The 27292-nt window shown below is 41.8% G+C and overlaps 1 protein-coding gene across 6 annotated transcripts in view; it reads left to right on the top strand.

Annotated features, from left to right (window-relative positions):
* The window catches only part of pds5b (PDS5 cohesin associated factor B), a 251107-nt gene that overhangs the window by 149793 nt on the left and 74022 nt on the right, over positions 1 to 27292 (top strand). For all 6 annotated transcript variants that reach the window (XR_005463248.1, XR_005463249.1, XM_038818808.1 and 3 more), the window contains 6 exons: positions 11355 to 11468; positions 16220 to 16301; positions 19129 to 19177; positions 19339 to 19478; positions 19576 to 19691; positions 25860 to 25965. Coding sequence is in view for 4 of the 6 variants with exons in the window: in XM_038818808.1 (XP_038674736.1) it covers positions 11355 to 11468; positions 16220 to 16301; positions 19129 to 19177; positions 19339 to 19478; positions 19576 to 19691; positions 25860 to 25965 (607 nt within the window). In the remaining 2 variants the exon portion in view is untranslated. The remainder of the gene's footprint in view (positions 1 to 11354; positions 11469 to 16219; positions 16302 to 19128; positions 19178 to 19338; positions 19479 to 19575; positions 19692 to 25859; positions 25966 to 27292) is intronic.

Genomic DNA, 27292 nt, shown 5'->3' with positions numbered 1-27292 from the left:
CATGGGATTCACAAAGCTACATGCCTGTTTCTAAATTACCAGAACAGTTCCACCTATTTTTCAGGCTGCTAGCTTCAAAAAGTTGGCACTAACCCTGCGTTTCTTCAAACTCCTGTCTCCTGGCTGCGATTTTAAATGGCTCCCAGAACTTTGCTGAGCCCTAACTAACTTTAGCCTACTAACCACTCCCATGACATGAGTTGTAAACCACACAAAATTTGTTTTTCTTTTCTGACTTTTATAGTAAGGTTTATTTTGTTTGCTTTGGCTTTATTCTCCTGGTGGGTAACTGGGATTTCAAACTTTTATCTAGATTTTAAAAAGTTGCGGGTTCCTCTCATAACTGCACTACTTTTTAATTCTATTCCTCGTGAAATGTAACCTAGTGCTTGGTTTTGCTTTTTAAAAAAAAAAAAAAAATAATCTTGCTAAACTGTGGTGCAACCTTTAGTAATTGGTGTGTTTGTACTCCAAATCTCCTTCGTCATGTGTCCATGTCGTTACTGCAGTCAACAGCTGCACCGATTTGGGCTTGCAGAAGCCTTGGGACCCAACTGCCTGGACCTTGCTTACAGAAACACCCTTTCAATATAGCCTCTTCCCCTGCTGCAGAACTCTGATAAATTGAAACCAGAGAACCTCGCTCAGCTTCATCCATCTCCATGAAGATACAGCCTTTCAGGGTTCACTCAATGCTTTTAAACTAATTTAGCTCTAACACTGGATTGCACTTTAGTAAGCAGTGTGGACACCGCATCTCCAGTTCTCTAGCTAAGTAAACCCAGCCTGTTTTATGGCTCCACCTCTTCTATTAGGCTTAATTGAGTAAACATGTGCAACCATCTGAACTTCGTAATCTCTAAAGTTCAGCATTTTCATTCCCTTTAACATTACAACAATAATCTTCCCAGAGCTAAATATTACTTCTAAAATATGAACATGAACTAGGTATTTGTTACAATGCACCCATGCATTTCTGGTATAATCCTAATACCAGAAATGGATGACACAGTGGTTAGCACTGTTGCTTTACAGCGCCAGGAACCCGGGTTCAATTCACGGCTTGGGTCACTGTCTGTCCGGAGTCTGCACGTTATCCCCTTGTCTCCGTGGGTTTTCACTGGGTGCTCCAGTTTCCTCCCACAAATCCCAAAAGTCGGGCTCGTTAGGTGAATTGGACATTCTGAATTTTCCCTCCGTTTACCTGAACAGGTGCCGGAATGTGGTGACCAGGGAATTTTCACTAACTTCATTGCAATGTTCATGCAAGTCTTGAGACACTAATAAAGATTATTATTATTATTATAAATCTTCTCTCTACCCTGTCCAGTACCTCTCTCCTTTTTACAATATGGTAACCTGAACTGCATGCTGCCCTTGGTAAGTGTGGTAGAACCAAGTTTCTGTACAGGTTTAGCATAACTTCCCTTTTCAATTCTGTCCCTCCCAAGAAATGAAGCCTAGTGCTTGGTTTGCTTATATTCAGCCTTGCTAACCGGTGATGCAGCTTTTGGTGGTTGGTATACTTGTGCTCCACGATCCCTTTGTTCCTTTACCCCACCTCGAATTTCACCTTCCAACTGATAAATGACCATCCTGTTTTTCCTACCAAAACTCAACTTGTTTATCTGTTGCACTTCATTTGCGAATAATATATCCATTCTGTAAGTTTATTAATGTCCTTCTGGAGTTGCAGGACTGTTTTTCCCCTTTCCCACCAATACAGAGGCGGTCCTTGGTATTGACTATCTTGTGCCACTCACCCTAACATCATGTCATCTGCAAACTCCGAAATTGTGTTTCATCATGCCAGAATCCAAATAGTTAACGTAAATTGTGGTCCCAACTCTAATTCTTGTGGAACACTCTCTGCAATTTAAATAACTACTCTTTACATCACTTTCTGCTTTCATTCTTGAAATCAACAAGCAATCTACTCTGCCACTTGTTCTGGGATTCCAAAGTCTCTGACTTTATACATTTGGTCTTTATTCATGGGTTTCCTATCAAAGATTTTTATAATATTCAGATAAAGTGCAACTATTGCGTTATCTTTGGTTACTCTCTCTGTTCCTCCTTTTTAAAAAAAAAAGTTTGATCAAGTAAGATTTGCCATTTTGAAATCCATGTTGATTATTCATTATTCTATTTCTCATTTCTAGATGTTCCTTTCTTTATGTTTCCATTATTTTTCCTACCGCTGATGTTGAGCTGATTGGTCTGGGTGCGCCCCCCTTAAATATAGGAATTACATTAGCTAGCCTCTGACATTTGACAGTACACCCTTTTCTAATAAATTTATTAGATGAGTAGTCATCTGCTGCCTCTTCACTAAATTATTTTAAAATATGTGGATACAATTCATCAGGACCAAGGGCTTTGTACTTTTTAAAATTAAATTTGTTTAGTTTATTTGAGACATTCCCTTTAATTTAAATGTGCTTATCCCATTAATCAGCTCGTCACTCAATGTCATCTCCCCAGTAAAAAACAAAACACAATAATTAAGTATTCCAGCCATCTCTATCAATTGTCTGTTATTGTGCAGTCTTATCACTTATTGGTCCTATTTCTATCTGGCCTTTATTGATGTGCTTGAAAAATTATTTTTGTGTTTGTTATGTCCCTTGATCATTTTAATTTTGCAATTCTCTTTTTGCCTTCTTTTTTTGACTTCTCTCTGAATCTCTTTTTATTCTGTCTTACCTTGCCCTCCTCTACGGTCTGTTTACTTAGCGTTCAGTTGTTTGCTTATGCCCTTATTCACCTGTGGAGGCCCGCTAGTGTTTAGTTTGTTCTTTTGAGTGGAATATATTTTCCTTCCACTCTGTAACAGTTTTAAATGCTTCCCGTTGTTGGCCAATTTAGTTATTTTAAAAAAAAAATTTCCCCCAAGCTCTATTCTCAGCATCATAAAATCAATTGATTCTCCAATATATTAACTTGGTTTTCATCATTTTGCACTTTAGGGTGATGGAGAGTATTATATTATGGTCACTTGTATCTAGACGTTCTGCTACTTTTACTTCTGGTTCATTCCCCTTTCTCCAGGGCAATTAGGGATGGGCAATAAATGTTGGCCTAGCCAGTGACACCTGCATCCCTTAAATTAATTTTTTAAAATGTAGATCAAATAGTGAATCTGCCTTTGTTGGATTTTTTTATATATTGGGTTAAACAGGTGTGCATTATGCCATAAGTTAGAATTCCATTCCCCTATCCCCATTACCTACCTATTTAACCTTCTGTCCAAATAATGCTGAGGCTGTTGAAATCCCCCATGTTTTTTTTAATACCCTAATATGTCTGCACATTTGTTTCTCCATCTCCTTTAGCTGGTATGTCGACCATACCTTTTCATTGTGATGAATCCCATCTTATCTTTTATCATTTGAATTCTGTTTTTGCATTGCTGATAATTGTCCCTTTTTTCTACTGCCATTTTACCAATTTGATACAGTGCCACATAACAGACGTGAGCAAAATGCTAGTTTGTGAAATAAAGGGAGAGTAGGCACGAATAAAAAATTTGCTGATTGACAGGAAATGGAGTAGAGATAAATAGTTGTTTTTCAGATTGGGGAAATGTTAGTAGTAAAGGTTCAGTGTTGAGATCCTTGCTCTTCCTGATATATATTAATGGTTTAGACTTGCTGAATAAATAAATAACCTTTTGTCACAAGTAGGCTTACATTAACACTGCAATGAAGTTACTATGAAAAGCCCCTAGTCGCCACATTCTGGCGCCTGTTCGGGTACACGGGGAGAATTCAGAATTCTCAGCTGGTACGGGAGTTGAACCCACTTGCTGGCCTTGTTCTGCATTACAAACCAGCTGTCTAGCCCACTGAGCTAAACCAGCTTGTGGTGTGCAGAGCATGATTTCAAAATTTGCGGATGTTATAAGGATTGGCAATGTTTTCCGAAGACCTTGGATATTTTAAAAATAAAAGTTAATTTCCACTTTTGTTGCGACTCCCGGTCAAGTGAAGCTGCAATTGACCGAGCACTGGCCCAGGTGCCATAGCAGAAGTGTGTTCATTTTAGCAGGAAGAATGTGGAGAGACAGTATAAAATAACGTGATAAATTGTTAATGAGGTGCAGGAATAAAGGAACCACAGTGTATATGTTCATTGAAGTCATTGAAGATAGCAGAGCATGTTGAGAGACCAGTGAATAACACACAGTATCTTGAGCTTTATTAATAGGGGCACATACAAAATGCAGCAAGGTAGCATAGTGGTTAGCACAGTTGTTTCACAGCCCCAAGGTCCCAGGTTCGATTCCGGCTTGGGTCACTGTCTTTGTGGAGTCTGCACATTCTCCCCGTGTTTGCGTGCGTTTCCTCCGGGTACTCTGGTTTCCTCCCACAGTTCAAAGATGTGCAGGATAGGTGGGTTGGCCATGATAAATTACCCTTCGTGTCCAAAAAAGGTGAGGTGGGGTTACTTGGTTATAGGGATAGGGATGGGGGTGTGGGCTTAAGTGGGATGCTCTTTCCAAGGGCTGGTGCAGACTCGATGGGCCAAATGACCTCCTTCTGCACTGTTGATTCTATGACTTAAGTAAGGAGGCCATGTAGAACTTGTGGAAGACAGTTGGTTAGGCCTCATCTTGAGTACTGCATCCGGTTATGAGCGCCATTCTTGCGGAAGGATGTGAAGGCATTGGAGAGCGTACAGAGGAGATTCGCAAGAATTATTCCAGGGATAAAGAACTGCAGCCATGAGAACAGATTGGAGAAATTGGGCTGTTTTCCTCCGAGAAAAGGAAGCTGAGAGGTGACTTGATAGATGTAATCAAGATCTTGAGCGGTGGGTGTGGACAGGTTGAATATTGAGAAACTGCTCCCGTTCAAAAGTACAGGGAGAACTAGAGGGCACAGATTCAAAATAATTGTTATGGGAGGAAACAATTTGTCATCCAGAGGGTGGTTGGAGTCTGGGAAGAACTTATGAAAAAGTGGTAGAAGGGGGTTTGATCAAGCTATTCACAAGGGATTGCTATCTGAAAGAGAGAATGTGACGGTTACTGGGATAAGGCAGGGAAATGGGACTAGGTAGAAAACTCTTTCAGAGAGCCAGTACAGTCTCAGTGGGCCGATTGGCCTCCTTCTACACTGTGTAAAAGAGTTATCCTGAATATCTACAGCGAGCCCCTCTGTGTTCTAACTGCACTACAAATTCTCCAGTCCGAAATGTCAGATATTCATAGACTATTCATAGGATTTACAGTGCAGAAGGAGGCCATTCAGCCCATCGGGCCGCACCGACCCTTGTAAAGAGCACCCTATTTAAGGGCAGCAGGGTAGCATGGTGGTTAGCATAAATGCTTCACAGCTCCAGGGTCCCAGGTTCGATTCCCAGCTGGGTCACTGTCTGTGTGGAGTCTGCACGTCCTCCCCCTGTGTGCGTGGGTTTCCTCCGGGTGCTCCGGTTTCCTCCCACAGTCCAAAGATGTGCGGGTTAGGTGGATTGGCCATGCTAAATTGCCCGTAGTGTCCTAATAAAAGTAAGGTTAAGGGGGGGGTTGTTGGGTTACGGGTATAGGGTGGATACGTGGGTTTGAGTAGGGTGATCATGGCTCGGCACAACATTGAGGGCCGAAGGGCCTGTTCTGTGCTGTACTGTTCTATGTTCTATTTAAGATCCACCCTATCCCTGTAACCTCACATAATCTAACCTTTTTGGATAACAAGGGTAATTTAGCATGGCCAATCCACTTAACCTGCACATCTTTGGACTGTGGGAAGAAACCGGAGCACCCGGAGGAAATCCATGTAGACACAGGGAGAATGTGCAGACTCCACACAGACAGTGACCCAAGCCAGGAATCGAACCTGGGACCCTGGGGCTGTGAAGCCGCAGTGCTAATCTCTGTGCTACCGTGTCATAGAGTCCCCACAGTGTAGAAGGAAGCAATTTGGCCCATTGCGTCTGCACTGACCCTCCGAAACCTAGGCCCATTTCCCCCACCCTATCCCCATAATCCTGTGCATTGATTATGGCCAATCCACCTAGCCCGCAGACATTGGGAGAAGGTGCAAACTTCACAAAGTCACTCAAAGCCGGGATCGAACCTGGGTCTCTGGCCCTGTGAGGCAGCAGTGCTAGCCACTGTGCCACCGTGCTGGTGTTGGAATGCTGCAGTATAATTTTAATCCGTACCTAATTAACTGTCTTTTCTTCCTCAGTCATCCATCTTGTGTCTTTCTACTTAGTCTACCCACTAAAGCAGCCAAAAGCTGATAATCTTACCTTCAGCTGTAATACTTCAGCTGAAATTCTAAAATAGATGTAGCATTGTATACAGTAGAAACAGGGCCATTATGTTCACTATTTCTCAATTTGTTGCAAGGCCATGAATGGTGAGTCTGAGAGTTGTGTCGACTTGCTCAAAATTTCTGGATACCTGGTGAGGTTACAGTGCATATTATACGCTACAATGTTTAATTCTCATCTTGATTTCCCTGCAGTCATGTCTAAGTGAAGCCAGCTATGTTTGGTAACTTCAATACCTCCAGCTCCCCTGTTTTGCACAATGCAATGCCTGTAATAAATGTTTTGACCCTTGCCATGCATTCAAATATATTTTTAGGGCCCCTGAACTTTAATTTGTTTATTTGCCATCATGCCCTCCCTTACTTTATTCTTCCCTATGCTGTCCTGCACTGTTTTTTTTAATGGTAAGAAGTCTTACAACACCAGGTTAAAGTCCAACAGGTTTGTTTCAAACACGAGCTTTCGGAGCACGGCTCCTTCTTCAGGTGAATGGAAAGGCTTGTTCCAGAAATGTTTATATAGACACAGTCAGAGATGCCCCGGAATGCGAGCACCTGCAGGCAATCAAATCATCAAAGATGCAGAGAGAGAGGTAACTCCAGGTTAAAGAGGTGTGAATTGTCCCAAGCCAGTTCAGTCGGTAGGCCTCTGCAAGTCCAGGCTTGTTGGTGGGGGCCGAATGTAATGCGACATGAATCCCAGATCCCGGTTGAGTCCGCATTCATGCGTGCGGAACTTAGCTATAAGTTTTTGCTCAGCAATTTTGCGTTGTCGCGTCTCCTGAAGGCCTCCTTGTAGAATGCTGACCCGGAGATCAGAGGCTGAATGTCCTTGACTGCTGAAGTGTTCCCCAACTGGAAGGGAACAGTCCTGCCTGTTGATAGTCGCACGATGCCCGTTTATTCGTTGTCGCAGTGTCTGCATGGTCTCGCCAATGTACCACGCTTCGGGACATCCTTTCCTGCAGCGTATGAGGTAGACTACATTGGTCGAGTCGCACGAGTATGCGCCGCGTACCTGGTGGGTGGTGTTTCCACGTGTAATGGTGGTGTCCATGTCGATGATCTGGCATGTCTTGCAGAGATTACCCTGGCAGGGTTTTGTGGTGTTGTGGTTGCTGTTCTGAAGGCTGGGTAATTTGCTGCAAACAATGGTTTGTTTGAGGTTGCGCGGTTGTTTGAAGGCCAGTAGTGGGGGTGTGGGGATGACCTTGGCAAGATGTCCATCCTCGCTGATGATGTGTTGGAGGCTGCGAAGAAGATGTCGTAGTTTCTCCGCCCCAGGAAAGTACTGGACGACGAAGGGTACTCTGTCAGTGGTGTCCCGTGTCACGGGACACCACTGACAGAGTACCCTTCGTCGTCCAGTACTTTCCTGGGGCGGAGAAACTACGACATCTTCTTCGCAGCCTCCAACACATCATCAGCGAGGATGGACATCTTGCCAAGGTCATCCCCACACCCCCACTACTGGCCTTCAAACAACCGCGCAACCTCAAACAAACCATTGTTTGCAGCAAATTACCCAGCCTTCAGAACAGCAACCACAACACCACAAAACCCTGCCAGGGTAATCTCTGCAAGACATGCCAGATCATCGACATGGACACCACCATTACACGTGGAAACACCACCCACCAGGTACGCGGCGCATACTCGTGCGACTCGACCAATGTAGTCTACCTCATACGCTGCAGGAAAGGATGTCCCGAAGCGTGGTACATTGGCGAGACCATGCAGACACTGCGACAACGAATAAACGGGCATCGTGCGACTATCAACAGGCAGGACTGTTCCCTTCCAGTTGGGGAACACTTCAGCAGTCAAGGACATTCAGCCTCTGATCTCCGGGTCAGCATTCTACAAGGAGGCCTTCAGGAGACGCGACAACGCAAAATTGCTGAGCAAAAACTTATAGCTAAGTTCCGCACGCATGAATGCGGACTCAACCGGGATCTGGGATTCATGTCGCATTACATTCGGCCCCCACCAACAAGCCTGGACTTGCAGAGGCCTACCGACTGAACTGGCTTGGGACAATTCACACCTCTTTAACCTGGAGTTACCTCTCTCTCTGCATCTTTGATGATTTGATTGCCTGCAGGTGCTCGCATTCCGGGGCATCTCTGACTGTGTCTATATAAACATTTCTGGAACAAGCCTTTCCATTCACCTGAAGAAGGAGCCGTGCTCCGAAAGCTCGTGTTTGAAACAAACCTGTTGGACTTTAACCTGGTGTTGTAAGACTTCTTACTGTGCTCACCCCAGTCCAACGCCGGCATCTCCACATCATGTTTTTTTTAATGTTTCTTGTACATCCCTCACCGCTTTAGTTTTGCTAGGGCCACCTTATCGGTACAGCTTCTTTCTGAAATAAATTGCTGCGTTTACCCGGGGAAAACTGAACAACCTCCCTATTTGTAGAAATGCAATAGATTGAGCAGGACATAAACAAAATAGTCATTTTTATGTACGGAAATATCATTACTTGGGTAAACTGAAAAGAAATTGGGAGACTGGGCAGCACGGTAGCACAAGTGATTAGCACTGTGGCTTCACAGCGCCAGGGTCCCTGGTTCGATTCCCTGCTGGGTCATTGTCTGTGCGGAGTCTGCACGTTCTCCCTGTGTCTGCGTGGGTTTCCTCCGGTTGCTCCAGTTTCCTCCCTCAGTCCAAAGATGTGCAGGTTAGGTGGATTGGCCATGATAAATTGCCCTTAGTGTCCAAAAAGGTTAGGAGGAATTATTGGGTTACGGGGATAGGGTGGAAGTGAGGGTTTAAGTGGGTCGGTGAAGACTCGATGGGCCGAATGGCCTCCTTCTGCATTGTATGTTCTATCTTTGTTCTATGTTTGACTAGTTTAGTTGTAATGTAACTGGGCTAGCTAGAGGCCTAGGCAAATGGTCTCATGGTACATGTTCAAATATCACCTTGGGAGCTGGTGGAATTTAATTTTTGGTGGCACAGGGGTTATCATAGAATTTACAGTGCAGAAGGAGGCCATTCGGCCCATCAAGTCTGCACCAGCTCTTGGAAAGAGCACCCTACCCAAGGTCAACACCTCCACCCTATCCCCATAACCCAGTAACCCCACTCAACTAAGGGCAATTTTGGACACTAAGGGCAATTTATCATGGCCAATCCACCTAACCTGCACATCTTTGGACTGTGGGAGGAAACCGGAGCACCCGGAGGAAACCCACGCACACATGGGGAGGATGTGCAGACTCCGCACAGACAGTGACCCAAGCCGGAATCGAACCTGGGACCCTGGAGCTGTGAAGCAATTGTGCTATCCACAATGCTACCATGCTGCCCGTTAGCACTGCTGCCTCAGCACCAGAGACCCAGGTTCAATTCCTGCCTTGGGTGACAGTTTACACATTCTCCGTGTCTGCGTGGGTTTCCTTCCACAGTCCTAAGATGTGTAGGTTGGATAGATTGTCCATGCTAAATCGCCCCTTTGTGTCCTAAGATGTGGTTATCGGGATAAGGTGGCGAGTGGGCCTAGGTCTGGCTGTTTCAGAAGGATGATGCAGACTCAATAGGCTGCATGGCCTCCTCCTGCAGTGGAGAGATTCTATGGAATTCTAGCATCTACAAAGATGGTGTCAAATGTGGATCAAAGAAACTTTCAAACTGGTGAAATCAACTGTTTTGAAAACCCAGGATAGAAGACTGGGTCTGAGTAGGTATTGCTGGGGGAGGAGGGAAGGGTATGGTGCAAAATCTGCATCCAGCTGATTTGCAGCAACACCAGATACGATCCTGATTTGGGAATTTGTTGGATCAAACTCTTGGGGCTCAATTTCATGCTACATTCCGTTGGTTCACTATAATGTCCTTTACCTGGTCTGGCCTGCAAGTGATTCCAGACTCTCAGCAATTCAATTGACTCTTATCTGCTGTCTGAAATGGCCTAACAAGCCACTCAATTCAAGGGCAATTAGGATGGGTAATTGGGTTGGCCCAGCCAGTGACACCATAAACCAATAAAAGAAAGGAATTTCCCCAATTGATGACCATTTCCCCAGCTAATGACGTAATGGGAATCCCAACCGTTGAAAGTCCGGATCCCATTTATCAGGCCTTTGCATCTGATAGTCCTCCCATGAATCACAACAGGTCCCCCTTGACATGCACCTGGTGAGCAGAACCTGCCAGAGGCGCACAGGTGAGTACAGCCCCCAGGAAGGTGGGGTGAAGCCTGGGTACTGCCTGGGAGGGCTGAATCAGAACCCATCCCCATCCGTCCAGCGTGGTATCGTGGGACCTGTCTCTTGCCATTTTATTTTCCTGAGAGGCTCACCATATGGAGGAAACGGCTATTGGTGCCGGCGGCTTCCACCCAGTTTTTCCTGCTTGCTGTGCCACTGTCAAAAAAGAGAAAATTCTGTCCCCTGAATGTAAACTGCTTATGGTGGAAATTTTCTGGCCTACCATTTGAAAGGTTTCCCTTGTGTTGATTGTCCCAGTAGTTGCCTCTGTACATCAGTGATAATTTAAAGAAAAATAGAAACTTCAATACTGGAGGTATGAAGATGAAAATATTCACCAATAGTTTCATAAATCTGCTTTATCTTTTTTATTTATTACTATCTACATTAATCATAAATTGCTTGTGCTTTTTTATGTACATTTTTTGATTCATTGGAACATTGTTGAGCACAACTTTATAGTTGGATATGTCGAAGTAGTAGTGCATAACTTACAGCCATAGTTAAATAGTATAACTAAATATTTTCTCATGGATTAAGTGATGGAATGCTTTTGTTAACATTTTTTGGATGGCTCAGTATGATCAATATTGTAGAATCTAATAAGCATGCCTAGCCAAAAGAATTTCCTTGGATTGGAAGCATGGCCTCTTGTGTGTAATATTGGTGACTATAATCTTCTGGGCAATATTATTGAGTGAGTGAGCTCAAAATTAATTTCTACTTTAAAGTGTTAATTAATTTATTGCTTTGTTTGCTTTATTGTGTTTTTTTAAATCCACATTTGGATATAGACTTTGGCTGATCAGCATTAAAAAGTGGCGTTAAATTCTTAATTTTGAAATTTAACCAACAGATTACTTGTGGAACGAATATTTGCGCAGTTCATGGTGCCTCACAATTTGGAGACTTCAGAAAGGATGAAGTGTTTGTACTATCTTTATGCAACCTTGGACACCAATGCTGTGAAGTATGTTTCACATTATTTTGACTGCATACCATCCCTATAATTCTAGCTTTTTTATAGTTGCAGGATTTTGACCTGCCTTTGTTTTTTAAACAAAATGCATTTTCTCTTTATATGACCATGCATTTGTACAACGCTAATTTGAATGTTATATACACTGCTCTGAGATTTGGCACTGGGTTAAGGTTTGAGATTCTATGGGAAATGTTTCTGCCATCTGAATAAATTAGAGTTTTAATGTTGTAAAATGGAAAATGGAGAGGCACCAGAGAGCTACCATTTAAACAATGTTCTTGAGTTCTATAAGCTGAACAGGTACTCGTGTAAAGGCACTTGGGCTACACCACCTAAGATGGATGCTTATGGTGGTGAAGGGGTACAGCTTGAATGAGAGGAATCTGTTGCAATCATTGATAGAGCATCAGTTTGAAAAGCCTGAATTGAAAAAGTAATTACACTGCAAAAGATTCCCCATCGCCACGGAGGTTGGCAGTCATCCAAAGGTCGAGTTCAAATCTCCCAACTTTAAAAAAAAGTATTTCTGCTTCCTATTTCCATCTATTCCAGACACCTCAGTTGTTGGAAAATTCTCAGCTGCGCATGGAACTTGTAGAATATAGAACTCCAATATAGAATAGATGGTTTCAGTTCCACCATCATTGGGTATTGTGCATCTACTGCACGGTGTTAAATATGCTGAACTTTCAGTGTCATATTAAAATTATTAGCAGTAGTGTAGTATTGCTGCTGCATTGTAACTTGGAGAGAATTAATATTCGCAGAAATCTATGATAGCTGATATTGTAATAAAAAATCGGTTGATTTCTAAAATGTTATCTATCTTATTGGGAATGCTCTAGTGTCTGCAGCACTTTAGTTTATAATGTAAAAATGCCTAGAGAACCACATTGGAAAGAAATGCAGAACTGTATTTGTAGCTTATTTTCTGTATTTATCATTGGCCACGGGTCTTCATAGAATCATAGAATATTAGAATTTACAGTGCAGGGCAGCACGGTGGCCTAGTGGTTAGCACAACCGCCTCACGGCGCTGAGGTCCCAGGTTCGATCCCGGCTCTGGGTCACTGTCTGTGTGGAGTTTGCACATTCTCCCCGTGTCTGCGTGGGTTTCGCCCCCACAACCCAAAAATGTGCAGAGTAGGTGGATTGGCCATGCTAAATTGCCCCTTAATTGGAAAAAATAATTGGGTAATCTAAATTTAAAAAAAAAAAAAGAATTTAGAGTGCAGAAGGAGACCATTTGACCCATTGAGTCTGCACCAGCCCTTGGAAAGAGCACCCTACCCAAGCCCACACCTCTGTAACCCAGTAATCCCACCTAACATCTTTGGACACCAAGGGCAATTTAGCATGGTCAATTCACCTAACCTGCCCGTCTTTGGACTGTGGGAGGAAACCAGAGAAAACCCACTCGGACACTGGGAGACCATGCAGACTCCACAAACACAGTGACCCAAGCCGGGAATTGAACCTGGGACCCTGGAACTGTGCAGCAACTGTGCTAACCACTGAGCTACTGTGCCGCACGATGAGAGATGCCTGGGGCTCACCTGTGTTAACCACTGTGCTACTGACCTTCCTAAATAACTGCTCAGAATTGGACACCATACTCCAGTTGTGGCTAAACCAGTGTTTTGTTCTGTTAAGGTTCTTTATATTTTCTTGTTTTCTACTTCATGCCTCTATTCATAAAGCTCAGGATTCCCTTTGCTTTTTAATTGATTTCTCAACTTGCCTTGCTGCAATTCCAACAATGTGCACATTCTAACTACAATTCATACTTGACTTCATTTATAAAAAAAAAATATATATTTTTTTTGTATCAATACAATGTGCAGAGGAATAGTGGTTACAGATGAAAATATTTATGAATGTTGTATTAACACTCGATAGTGCTGATTATTTATTTGGTATCAGCTGACAGAAGGTGGTGGTAAATGGGAAAGTGCTACTTGTCAGTAGTTTTGGTTTCCCAAGCAGCTTGTCTCACATGCTGTTGGAGCTTTTTGTCTTGCACTCAACAGAACAAATGCAAGGTCGCTAAATTTCAAAACGAGAAATAATCTATGCTGTATGAAAGAAGGGGTGCTGATTGGTTGGCAGGTCGGCTGTTATCGGTCAAGACGTTGCCGTGACAAATGCACTTGGAGCTAGTTCCTCCGTGCTTATTTATTTAAAAATATTCCTTTTTACCTGCAGAGGACAGGTCCCCACATAAACCTGAAAAGTGCCAGTTTGCCTCCAATTATTTTCTCCAACTAACCTGATGGATCGTATCAAACAGCATGTTCCTTTGACTGTTGGTAATTGGCAGATTACTGACTGTGCGCTACCACCCTGTGGTTGAAATTCAGAGCATTAATGTCTGACATTACATGTAATTCTGTAATTGGACAACATTTGCTAAACTATCCTGGTTAGACTAAGAATTACAATAACACCAATTTAAGATTTTCAGCCAGATTCACTTATGTTTGCTAGAAACCACAAATATACATATGCAGGAATATACATAAAGCAGGAATCTGTCCTCTGCAAATAAAGAGGACCATGTCCAGATGTTGCACCTTTTTGCACTGAACAGAAGAATGGGGGACAGTAGCTCCCTTGGGTGCATTCACCATGGCAAAATCTCAATCAGAAAAGTCATTTTCTTTTGCCGTATAAATTGTTCCCGTTTGAAATTTGACATGCTTGCATGTGTCCTAATGAGTGCAAGGTGAAAAGCCTCAGCAGCAGGCCTTTTTTTAAGTTGAGCATTACTTCTTTATGACCAAGGGACTAGTTCCCTTTTTATTTTTTGCATGACTAGCCTGTGTTTGTATATCTACTGTCATGTGAGTACCTTTAAGAAAAGGGTGTTTAAGAAATGTACCTTTAAGAAATGGGTGTTTATCAGTGATGTCAGAGTGTGGGTGGAGCTGGGCTGTCTGTCAGCTTTTTTACTTTCGTTTTAAGCTGTTTGCTGTTTTAGCTTAGTTTTCAGAGCTGGATAGCTGCAGTCACAGCTAGAAGGGGTATTAGTCTCTGTAAACTAAAGACTGTAAATTGATCCTTTGGTGATTTCAAACTAATAACTGCTCTCAATAGTAAATTTAAACCTGATCTTTGTGTTTTAAAGGTTTTTTAAAGTCTTATGGATGTTAAAAGGAAAGCTTAAAGGATTACTTAGTGTTGTAGTCTTTGGGGGTTGTATTTGAATTGATGGTTGCTAAGATGTTCACTGTTTTTAAAAGGTTAACTTGAGTTCATAGAATAAACATTGTTTTGCTTTAAAAAAAACCATTTCTATTTCTGCTGTCCCACACCTGTGGAGTGGGCCGTGTGCTCCCCATACCACAATCTATTAAAAGTTGTGGGTCAGGTGAACTCCATGATACACTTTGGGGTTCTCTAAGCCCTTGACCATAACACTACTCAAACAGCTGAAAATTCAAGAAGTAGGTAGATTTCAAGGAGGGTTTGAAAGAAGAGGAGAGGTTTAAGGAAGGAATTCTAGTTTAGGGCCTAAAGATCTGAAGGCACGTCTGTCCCAGGGGAATGTCCAAGAGGCCGAAGTTGGAGGAATGTGGACTTTTTGCATGGAGGAGGTTACAGAGATGGGAAGGCATGAGTCCATGAAAACTTTAACTGGGAGATGTTGTGGGACAGGAGAGCCAATATAGGTTAGCAAACATTGGGATATAGTGGTTGAACAATACTTAGTGCCGAATAACGTATGGGCAGCAATGTTTGGGATGAAATTAATTAAGGAGAGCATGAACACAGTTAAGTCTGATGGTGAGCTAGACTTGGAGGAATGTTTAAGCAGCAGTTGAATTGGTCATCGGTGGCATGGCTAATGTAGATTTGGAAGTATTTGTGATCGGAAAGGGGAATGGAATTAGAAGTTCAGTTCAACTTGAAACTGACTGGGTAAAGGAATGGAATTAGTAGTGAGGGGGCAGTTGGTGGCAGGGTCAAAAAGCTGCAGTCACCTTTGTATTTAATTGGGTGAACTAGTGGCTCAAAAAGGACTGGATCAGAAGGCTAACAACACAGTGCAAGAGTGGAGAAAGATGGTTAGAGGTAGAATTAGATGTTGTCAACTGCTGCCAAATCTTTCAAATGGCAGCAACTATGTGAGGATTTGAAGGGATTTAATGATGGACCCTTGGGGGAACTCTAGTTAGCAGTGCCAGAGTTGGAGGAGAAACGATGGCCAGCGATGCTATGGTTACAATCTGATGAGCAAAAATAAAACCAAGTGAGGGTAATCTCATTCAGCTGAACAACAGAGGAGGAGAGTGTGCTTGACCATCTCAGTGCACTAAAGTTGAGAAGGATGAGGAGGGATATTGCACGATGGTTGCAATCACATGTCATTTAAGAGTTTGGGTATAGTTATTTCAGTGCTGTGACGGATGCAAGAACCTTATTGGACAGATTCACTTATTTTACAGGGAAGGTAGATGTCGACTTTGGAGGCAACAACATGCTCGAGCTTGGGAGCGAAAGAGAAATTGGAGAAGAGGTTGTAGTTTGCAAGGATTATGCAAATGGAGATAACCGAATAATAACATTAAGTCTGAATTGAATGGGTTTAATATACCAAAGATCTTTCTTGAAGTTTCTTGTCCCTTCTGTGTATTTCTTTTTAGTGTTCTGATCATGAAAATAAGGTTGACTGAATTGTACCAGTTGTTTAATTGAAGTAAACTATTTAATGTTGCTTTTGATTTGATCTTTAACAGAGCATTAAATGAAATGTGGAAGTGTCAAAACATGCTGAGGCATCATGTACGTGACTTACTTGATCTGCACAAACAACCAAAAGCAAGTACAGCATTTATCTGTTTTTTTATACATGTAATAGAATTGAAGTGCAGTGGCAATAGCAGTATGTGCCAATCTTGCAGTTTGGGATGATGGTGATTTTTATGATTTTGATTGAAGGATTTGGACTGTTATGACTTCTATCCATTTAATGTGTTGGTTCCAAGGTGTTGAAATTGAGCAAGAGATGGCACTTGTGACTCAAATTTAATTACTGCAAAATCCATCAAGTCATCTCCAGAGCAGCACATTGAAAATTTCTGGAACATAAAATTTTGAGATGCTATTCTTCAGACGTGTTCTTTCTACTTGTCTTCGTCAAAAGTCTCACAATGAGGTTCCTCCAAGCCATTTAGCTTTTTGCTGCTAGCAGAATGTTTGTTTATGCTTGTAGGATAAATTCCTTCCCTGTTTTCAGGCAACTATATTTTTTCACTTTAAAACTGAGTGGTCTTAACTTCCCTAGTAAAATACCATGCAAGTATTGCAGATTGTCCTGATATCATCCAGGATATTAATTCTAGCTGAGGGAAATTTGCATTTTATTTTGGTATTTGTCAATGAAGACCCTCCTCTGGCAAATCTTTGTTTGTCACTGACATTCTCTCGTTATTTGTTTAGCTGAAAGCCTGTCTGATCAATTGTGGATAGACATATCAATAATCAATTAGGAATTGTATCCATCCAAGCTTCCTCTTGGGACTTAGCAAAGTTTCCAAAGTGCTGATTGGCATAAAAGAAGTTGGACATCTCTGTTTTGTGAGGTGTCCTCATGTTTTCACAACATCTTTATGTTCATACAGTATTTGAAATTTCAGCCAAGAAATAAGAATTAACTGATAATTTGCATTGCCATTCGTTTGACTGATTTCATTAATGGACTTCTGACATCTCTGTAGTTTCAACTTGTTCTGAGGCTACTACAAATGAAATTGACAGGTGTCCATAAATGTGCTTATTGCCTGTACACCATTGACACAAACTGCACAAAGGCTTTAATGGACTGACCAATCATTCTGAAAATTTGTGCTGACAACAGATATCTACTTATAAGCTGTACCCAAAACCTCTGTCACTGTCCTGTCTTAGCACTGCCGCCCTAAATCCAGCCATTTTCAGTGGAATTTGGGGAAATTGCAAGGTGACATCAATCTGAAACTCTTGCATATAGGCAAAAGTGAAATGATGAATAAAAGCAAAATTAAGAATAACCGAAATGCAGGGGGGAAATGATGGCGAATGATATTAAATACAGTTGTAATATGGCGCAGTTTTTAGCAAATCTTAACAATGTTGCGAGACTTACTTAAATCCCTTTGCCTCCAAATGGAATTTGGTATGAGAGAATCTGGCAATGCCAGTCTCATTGCTTGGATTAAATGTAACCTGGAGTGTCATTCCTGTCCACTATCAAATCTGATTTCAACAAGTGCTCCTCGGAGCTCATGGCACAGGTTTTTATTAACTGAGTGCAGTTTGCCTGCCCCTGAACCTGATATGAACCCGACATCCTCTTTCATTAATGTACTGCAGTAACAAAGCACCACTCAGCAGTACCTCCTCTTAAGAACTTTACTGTTGAAACAAGAACCGCAGCGCTATTGAAAATCTCTCACCAAAGCCATACATCTGATTCTGATATACATTGCTGCCATGCTTCGCTTTGCTGTCAGTGTCTGAATTCCCAACTTGGAGACCACCTGTATAAATTGCAGGAGAGACTCAACAACAAATGAGACTTTTTAATAACAATTTATATAGCTTAATGAAATAAAATATCACCAGGCTTAATACCATAAAATATCCCAAAATGCTTGACACGAGGATTATAAAAGAAAATATGACATCAAACCATCTGGGTCACAACCAAAAACTTGGTCAAAGTGGTGGGCTTTGAGGCATGTTTTTAAAGGAGTAAAGCCAAATGAAGAGGTGTAAAGTGAAGAGCTTCAGGTCTAGGTAATTGAAGGTGCGACCACCAAAGGAGGAGTGATTAAATCTGGGATGCCCAAGAAGCCAGATATCTGAAGGTGTGGGGCTGGAGGGATTACACAGGGAAGGGCAAGGCATGGAGGTTTTGGAATCAAGATTGAGAATTTTAATACCCAGACTGGGAGCCAGTGTAGGTCAGTGAGCAAAGGTGAAAAGTGAACAGGACTTGATGATAAAGACTCTATGATGATAAATAAACTTGCAGTTGCATTTTGGATCAGAGTCGAATGTGGAAGACCAGCCAGAAATGTGTTGGAATGGTGAAAACTAGAGGTAACAAAGGCATAAATGAGGCTTGCATCAGAAGATGGGCTAAGGCAGGTGAAGTTTAAGTTCAGTGAAGGTACAATGGTGGATGGAGGCTTGCTGATGGCATAAATATGAGATTATAGTCTGCTTACTTGGACAGCTTGCTATTTATTTTCATAGCATGCTGTTGATGTCTTATCTTGAATTTCTCAGATTTGTGTTTTTAAGTTACAGATTTTCATTTTTGGAAGTAAACTTAAATCATTAACTAATGATCACTGGAGCTAATATTCAAAAATAGCTGCGGTTGATGCACCTTCCTGTGTCTTTTATGTTTGTCCCCTGAACGTTAAAATCTTACTCTCACAACTCTTGCCCATTGTTCCCATATGGAGGAATGATATACCTTCCATAACTCAGCTCTTTTTATTGAAATGTGCCACTACAGTAACTGAAAATGGGGGCACAGCTAGTTTATTTGTTAATTGCCGAAAAATATGATGAAGATTTAGACATTTGATCTGCAGTTACTAAATGTTATTGTAATTGCGTGTAAATGTAATAAAATCTATTTTGTGTTTACTAGTCTGATCCCACTGACAAAGCCATATTCTCAAAAGTGATGATAATTGCCAGTAAGTACTATTTTATATTAATATTTTTACGACCTGCATTGTATAAAATGTAGCAGTCGTTATATAGCATGAAAAACTGGTAGAAACCATTGTACTTCAAAGAATAAGCAATTCAGTTACTCTCTCAAGAAGTTGTGCTCAATACAATGTTTTGCTGTCAGAAAACCTACCTGATCCAGGAAAGGCCCAGGACTTCATGAAGAAATTTGATCAATTTTTAGAAGAGGATGAACGAATCCGGTCCCACCTAGATGTGCTCGTTAGTCCAAACTGTTCGTGCAAACAAGCAGAAGGATGTGTGGTAATTGCTGAAATACATGTTTATATAAGAATGGAATAAACATTTCAAACGGTGCAATTTCTCCATGTGACTGACTTTGTTTATTTGTTTTGTACAGCGTGAAATAACACGAAAACTAAGCAACCCTAAACAGCCCACAAATCCATTTCTGGAAATGGTGAAATTTCTCCTGGAGAGGATAGCACCTGTACATATTGACACCGAGTCTATTAGGTATTGAGACTTTTTTGTGTTGAGTATCACATAAAGGGAAGGGAAAAGTCAGATGCTTCTGACATTGGACCTTTCTTAAATTATTAATATACTTGAAACATTTTTCTAGTTAAAATAGGAGCCAGATAACTGTTTCTGACACTGGTGGGAGGGCTTTCTTAGGCTGCAATGCAAATTCTAAATTCTGTATTTTTTTCATTAAATGATTCGTTATGATTATTTGGAAAGTAATAATGAAATGGAAATGCTATCAGAGGCAGTCGTTGAGACAACTATATAGATTTATTTGATGGGAAGCGTAAGAGGGGGGATGGGGATGGAAGGTTTTACTGATCATTGGATGAGGAAGGATGGGTGGGGATTTGAGTGGGGAATAAACACTGGCATGGATTTTGGAGCCAAATGGCAGGTTTCTATGTTGCATATTCTATGCAATTCTGTGTAAATTTGCCGTATTTTTAAAGCTGATTGACTACTAAACTCTTACAAAACAAATCTTCCCTCACCTCTGCACCATGAGCATTAAGATTTCTTGTTTTAATTTCCAGATCATCTGTGCCAAGTCAACCCATTATTTGTAAATTTGGCAGGAAATGAGCTCTACAATGATAATAATAGTTTTTTGAAGAATAAAGGGATTAAGGGTTATGGTGTTCAGGCCGGAAAGTGGAGCTGAGTCCACAAAAGATCAGCCATGATCTCATTGAATGGCGGAGCAGGCTCAAGGGGCCATATGGCCTACTCCTGCTCCTAGTTCTTATGTTCTTATGTAATAGACCATTTGGCCAGCATGCGCTTATCAACTGTTTTTGGTATAAGCATCTCACTCCCTTGCTCTACATTCCCAATCATCTTGTTTTTTAAAAAATGAATCTGCTTCTATCACGCTTTCAGGCAGATCACACCAACTAACTGCTTCCTCATGTTCCCCTGATAGTTATCTTAAATCTGTGTCCTTTGGTTGTCAAACGTTCTGTGACTGGAAACAGTTTCTCCTTACTTAATCTCTAAAACCATTCATGACTTTGAACATCTCTTTGAATTCTCCTTTTGACTTTCCTTAAAGAAGAACTTCAGTTTCTCCATGTAATTTAAGTCCATGGCCTTAATTTGACGTTTCTCAGGCAGGTTTTGAGATTGTTTGGGGGGTGTCATGGCCAGGATTCCATTTGCCCTGATCTGGATGTAATTTTATGATGGGTGCGAGAAGTGCGTCGGGTTGCAAGCCCACCCTTACCCCTATTTAAGGCCCTTTTGAGTGACCTGCCATCTGAAAAATTTTCAAATGCATCTCTGGTTTGATTGTAGTAAATCTTTTCTGAACCCTTTCTTACCCTAACATCCTAAAGTGCGTTGCTCAGAATTGAATGTAGTACTCCAAACAAAGTCTGAGTACTAATTAGTGTATTTATAACCTACTTGCTGTTTTATACTATTCTTCTATTAACAAATTCAAGGATCCTATGTTTTTCCAACAATCTTTTTGACTTATCTTGCCATTATCAAAGATGCGTATACAATCACCCCCAACTCTCTGTTCCTGCACTCTTTAAGATTGTACCATTTAGTTCATATTTTCATTCCCCATCCTTTCTACAAAAAAGTATCACTTCAAAATATTACGTTTTACTTTCAATGTGTCTATCAATTTTAACAGTCTGAGTCCACCCTACGGTCCAATCTTGCCCTCACTCTTTGCTCCATTTCTGAATTTTGAATCATCTTTAAACTTTGTAATGATGCCTTGTATGTCCGTGAACCTAATACCTGGGGTAAACCATTGCGTACTTCCCTCTAATCTGGAAAAAAAAAACTCTACTGTACTCTGCTTTCTGCCCCAACCAATTTGCATCCATGCTGCCGAGTATCCTTGATTTTAATTGCTCACCTTTGTTGGCTGTGCGTGCACAGACATCAAGGCCCTAAGGTCTGGAATTCCCTCACTTTCTTCCACAAAGACACTCCTTAAAATGTACTTTATTGACAAAGCTTTGACCATTTGACCTAATATTGCCTTAAAGGGAGCAGTGTTTAATTTTACCGTAAACGCTTCTATGCTTTGGGGTGTTTTATTATGTTAAAAGCATTATATAAACATGTGTTGTACCTGTCACTGCTCCATTTTCCCGTGGGCTTCATTTTGGTTTAAAGATCTCTGAATGTGATACTTTGTCAAACGCCTTTTCGAAGTCTGTATACAACATCAATTGAACAGCCTTCTCAGTCTTCTCCATTACTTCATCGAGGAACTTGAGGAAGATGGTCAAACATGACTTTCCTTTAACAAATTGGTGCTGGTACTTGTTTATTAGTTTATACTTTCCCTCTGCCAATTAATCTTGTCTCAAATAATTGTCTCAAATGATAGGTTTTCCACCAGCAAGGTTATAGCAAGGTTAGGCTGATTGGCCTGTACTGGATGGGTTTATCCCTCTTTTTCACTCAAATTTTCTTCTGTACTCATTTGACTTGCACCCCCAAAACGCATCAGAAATATATCAATTTAAAAGATTAACCACTTGGTCTGAGGACTGTTTTGGAGATTTGGATAACGGTTGAGGTTACTTTGGCCCTCTGCTTTCTGGCAACGTTTTTCCTTCAAATCTCCTGAACCATCCCGTGGTCATGGACTCTCAGTTCAGCACAGACATGGGTAGGATCTTGAGCATAGCCAACTTGGGTCAGAATCGTCTCTCTCACCCTCGCTCTCTCACTCTCAAAATTCCAGCCAGTGAAACTTAAATACCCCACCACAATCTCTGTGCACATGAATATAATGACCGGAACATCCTGCCCGCGTAAAAGTTGATTGCTAGTTTACTACCTATTCCATTTGGTATATAATTCTATGCCTAGTGAGGGCTGCATTGAGATTTCTTAAAGATATGAAACTCATGAGAGAAGAGTGGCTGTTTTTTAACCTATTGTGCTATCCACTTCCCAAAGGACCGACTTCTAATCTTAAAAACTAACCATTTTGGTCATTGCCTTTTCCACACACTACCAAATAACGAGCAAATGGCAAACTGAGCAAAGATGTTTTGCCCTGTACCACAACGCCACCGGTCTTGCGAATACAGAGAAGTTAGCACTTTGTTATACACCACTGGGAGCATAGCAGATGACATATTGGCCAGATAGGGTGAATGAAAAGGCAGCCACCGGCATAGATGTAATTGGACCCTTGACTCCATACTTGAACCTTTGCAAGAATAGGCTGAAATTTAATCAGCACAGTTCAAAACTGGGTGAAAGGACTGACTCACTCATTAACAAATTGTATTGTCTGACCAAATTTGTAAGTGTGGAACACTAGTAAATGACCCGATCAGCGATGGAATAGTCATTGGCGTTTCAGATTAGAATCTCCCTTAATCTCAGGAAAATTTACATGGTTAGCAATGCTATCTCACATTGCCAGGGACCTAGATTCGATTCTGACCTCTGATGACTGCCTGCATGGAGTTCTCACTGTATTTGCGTGAGTTTCCTCCGGGTTCCTCCCACAGTCTAAAGATGTGCAGGTTAGGTGGACTGGCTATGCCAAATAGCCCCTTAGTTTCCAAAAGGTTAGGTGGGGTTACGGGGCTAGGGCAGGGGTGTGGGTCCAGGTAGGCAGCTCCTTTGGGAGGGCAGGTGCAGACTTGATTCCGTCTGCACTTGTCGGGATTCTATGATTTAAGCAAACTGTACTGGCTAGACGAGCAGAATAAGGTTTTTGTCAGAGATGCAAGGGAAATTTCCCAAGAATAGCCCGAATTTGTTCAATTTGTGCGTTATAAAATTGAAATTATAACGAGGGAGCAATGGGAGATATGCCCTGAAATGGCACCAACCACCATTTTCCAATGTCCCCGCTTAGTTAGGAAGAAAATGAACTGCCTGAATTGCTGCCGCTTCAGGAAATCTGTTTACAAGACCAGGAGAAATCTGTTAAAGGAATCTCCATTCAAGAGATTCAAATGCTGTGAATGAGTCTTTATAGACAGAACTACATCTCCATGACCACAAAAAAACATTTCTCCTCCAGGTGAGGCTAGATGCAACAGTTAGATCGGTGCACCAAGGATGAAGGTGACCAGACACAGGATGACATTCTTGACCTTCATTTGCTCTTTTGGGAAAGTATGGAAGAGGATGACATTGATGATTCATTGCTGGAGGAGATCCTGAACCTGGCTTTACTTTTTGAAAACTGCATACATTCTGGTTAAGTTCCAGAGCTGTTCTGGCCTGCTGAGGAACACATTCACACTGAAGAGACTGTGGAAGCTGAACCACTGCCTACAGAAAAATACTTTCTAGAATATTAGGGCAATATATATTTTTTTGGAATATTCCTCATCGGGTGGCCTGGTGGCACAGTGCTTAGCACTGCTGCCTCATGCGTCAGCAACTCGCGTTCAGTTCCAGCCTTGGGTGACTGCGTCTGTCTGGACCCGTGGCTGTGTGGGTTTCCTCCGGTTTCCTCCCACAGCCCAAACGTGCAGGTTAAGTGGATTGGCCATGCTAAAAATTGCTCTTCGTGTCCAACGATTTGCAGGTTGGGTGAGGTTGTGGGAATAAGTCAGGGAGTGGGCCTTGGTAGATGATCGGTGCAGAACGTTGAGCCGAAAGGCCTCCTGCACTTTAGGAATTCTATGATTCCCCATCCGTTCATGGATGAGGCATAACATCATACTTTGTTGCAACAGTATGAGTTTTTAAACCATCTACAGCAGTATAAATCTTCGCAAGCCGATCAAGCTTCATTCTTTCAAGCAAGAGTAGCCAGCCATCTAACCTTCCTGCAATATCTCTGACTGGGAGTTCAGTGCCTTCCACAGAAACCAGGTGCCCATATAAAGAAAAGGGTTAGCTCTACTGATAGCTGCTGAGCATGTGCATAAGGAGCTATGTCACAGTGATAACAGTCACCGAGAGGAAATGTGTTTGAAGTGTATCTGACAATAGGTCCAGCTATGTCTTTTATTTACATGCAAGGTTAAATATTTTTGAACGAAGACCATTGCCTCCAGCAAGATTTCTAGGGTGAGAATCCCACGATCAACCCACAATTACAGATGAACGCTGCAATGATCAGTTAGCACCCCCACGGCTGACCTTATGATGGAGGGAAGATTACTGGAGCAGCTGAAGATGGTTGGACCTGGGACATCAACCTGAAGAGCTCCTGCAACAATGTCCTGAGAATGAAATATTTGACCTCCAGCAACAACAACCCCTTCCTTGTCCTGGGTATGAACCTCATCAGTGGAGTGTTTTCCCCCTAATTTCTATTGACTTCAGTTTTATGTGGGCTCCTTGATGCCAAACTCTGTCAAATCCTGCCTTGATGTCAATGGCAGCTGCTTTCACCTCACCGGTGTTATAATGGTTTAGCATACAACCCTTTTTTTGTATTCTATGCCTCAAAATGAAGGATCCCATGTACATTTTTTTAATGTTCTTCTCAACTTGTGTTGCCATCTTCAAAAGTTTGTATGTGCACTGGTGGGTGCCTCTGTTCCTGCAGCCGGGTTAAAATTGTACCATTCTATTTATAGTTGATCAGCTGAAGCTCTAGTATTATGCATGAACTGGAGATTTAGATTGTGTTAATGACAGTGTGGGGACAATTCCATGCTGTATACTGCAGATTTAAGTATCTTGCAAGACACTTCCACTGCATAAGTGAAACCCACAATAATCTATGAAGGCATGGTCTGATTGACAGTAGATAATTGACCAAACAGGCATGTATGAGCTCAGAAGATCAGTTTTGGTTATCGGCTACATTGGACAGACAGATGTGTTAACCAGAAGTTCCACTGCACTTCCTAGTCGTGCTATGAAAGGTCTGCATGCAAATTACCCATTTATGGTCTGATCATCATCATCATCATTACTAAGGCAGAGTGATAGATGGGTGGTCAGCCATGCCACATTTGCAGTTCCTCGGCTGGGATTTTAACTTCTGGCTCCTCTTTGATTTTATTTTTTCTGTGTATTCTAAGGAAGAAAATGATTTGACTTGCAGTAATGTTCCCTTACCATCTTTGCCAGTATGTATAATATGTTTTATATTAGTTTTGCAAATTTTCTATGGTAAGGACTTATTGTTAAATGACATCAATTATTTTTTTTTAAGGTTAATTCAACTTAATTTAACTTTTATATTTTTGATAGTGCGCTAATTAAGCAGATTAATAAATCCATTGATGGTACAGCTGATGATGAAGAGGAGGGTGTGCCAACTGATGAAGCAATCCGAGCCGGCCTTGAATTGCTTAAGGTAAATGATTGAACTATTGGAATTGAGTTTCTGATTGCAATTTGACAATTAAAATTAGCTTATTGTTTGCTTTTGACATTTGAACGTATCTTTTGTTTCTTCTAGCTATTTTCTGTAAAGCCAGGTTTGTTTCTGGCCTTATTTAAAGTTGGCTTGGGGATGTGTATATTTGTCTGCCCCATTGGGAAGCTAAGAACTGAGGCTAATGCTTGTCGTGATGGAGGGAGGACTTGTAGCGCAATGAGGAGTGCCCTTGCCTCTGAGCGAGAAGCTCTGGGTTTGGTTCCCACTCCAAGCCACTGAAAATGTGTTCATAATGTGACCAAACAGGTTGATAACCTGTAACTCCTTCCAAGACTCCTACAGCAGATGAAAAGAGCAGAAGAGATTCCTGTTTGCTACTCATGATGTGGCATTGTGCCCCTCCTTCCAAGACTCCTACAGCAGACGAAAGGAGCAGAAGAGATTCCTGTTTGCTACACATGATGTGGCATTCCCGTACCAGCCTCCCCGGATAGGCGCCGGAATGTGGCGACTAGGGGCTTTTCACAGTAACTTCATTGAAGCCTACTCGTGACAATAAGCGATTTTCATTTTCATTTTCATTGTGCCCCTTGAGCTGTCTCCATCAGGTTAGCAACCTGTTCCAAGAAAAAACAGCTATGGAAAACTGGTGTAAGCAATTATCTGCCTCTTGCGTCTCTAGTCATGAGAAGTCTCCTAAGTCCAAACGTAGGGAGAAACGAAAACCCAAAGACCTAAAGGAAATTGGAGGAAAGTGGCTGGATGGTTTTAAAGAACTCGATGGCAAAAGTTGTCAGATTGGCAACAATACACTTAGTGCAGACCTGTATAGTATTATACACATGCAATGAAGTGAACCAACATCATATATGTTGTGGTACCAAATAGCATAAATAATCATAGAATTTACAGTGCAGAAAGAGCGATAGATGGGTGGTCAGCCATGGTACAGTGCATTCGGCCCATTGGGTCTGCACCGGCTCTTGGAAAGAGCACCCTACTTAGGCCCACACTTCCACCCTATCCCAGTAGCCCCACCTAACCTTTTTGTGGACACTAAAGGCAATTTAGCATGTCCAATCCACCTAAACTTGCACATTTTTGGACTGTGGGAGGAAACCGGAGCACCTGGAGGAAATCTACACAGACACGAGGAGAACCTGCAGACTCCGCACAGACAGTGACCCAGCAGGGAATCAAACCTGGGACCCTGGTGCTGTTAAGCGACAGTGCTAACCACTGTGCTAATGTGCTGCTATTTGGATGGTTGAATTGTGATATTGATTCAAAGCCTGATTTAATG

The sequence above is a fragment of the Scyliorhinus canicula genome, chromosome 14 (genome assembly GCF_902713615.1).
Source record: "Scyliorhinus canicula chromosome 14, sScyCan1.1, whole genome shotgun sequence".
Classification (NCBI taxonomy): Eukaryota; Metazoa; Chordata; class Chondrichthyes; order Carcharhiniformes; family Scyliorhinidae; genus Scyliorhinus; species Scyliorhinus canicula.
Note: the sequence above shows the minus strand (reverse complement) of the source record. Positions and strands in the feature narration are given on the sequence as shown.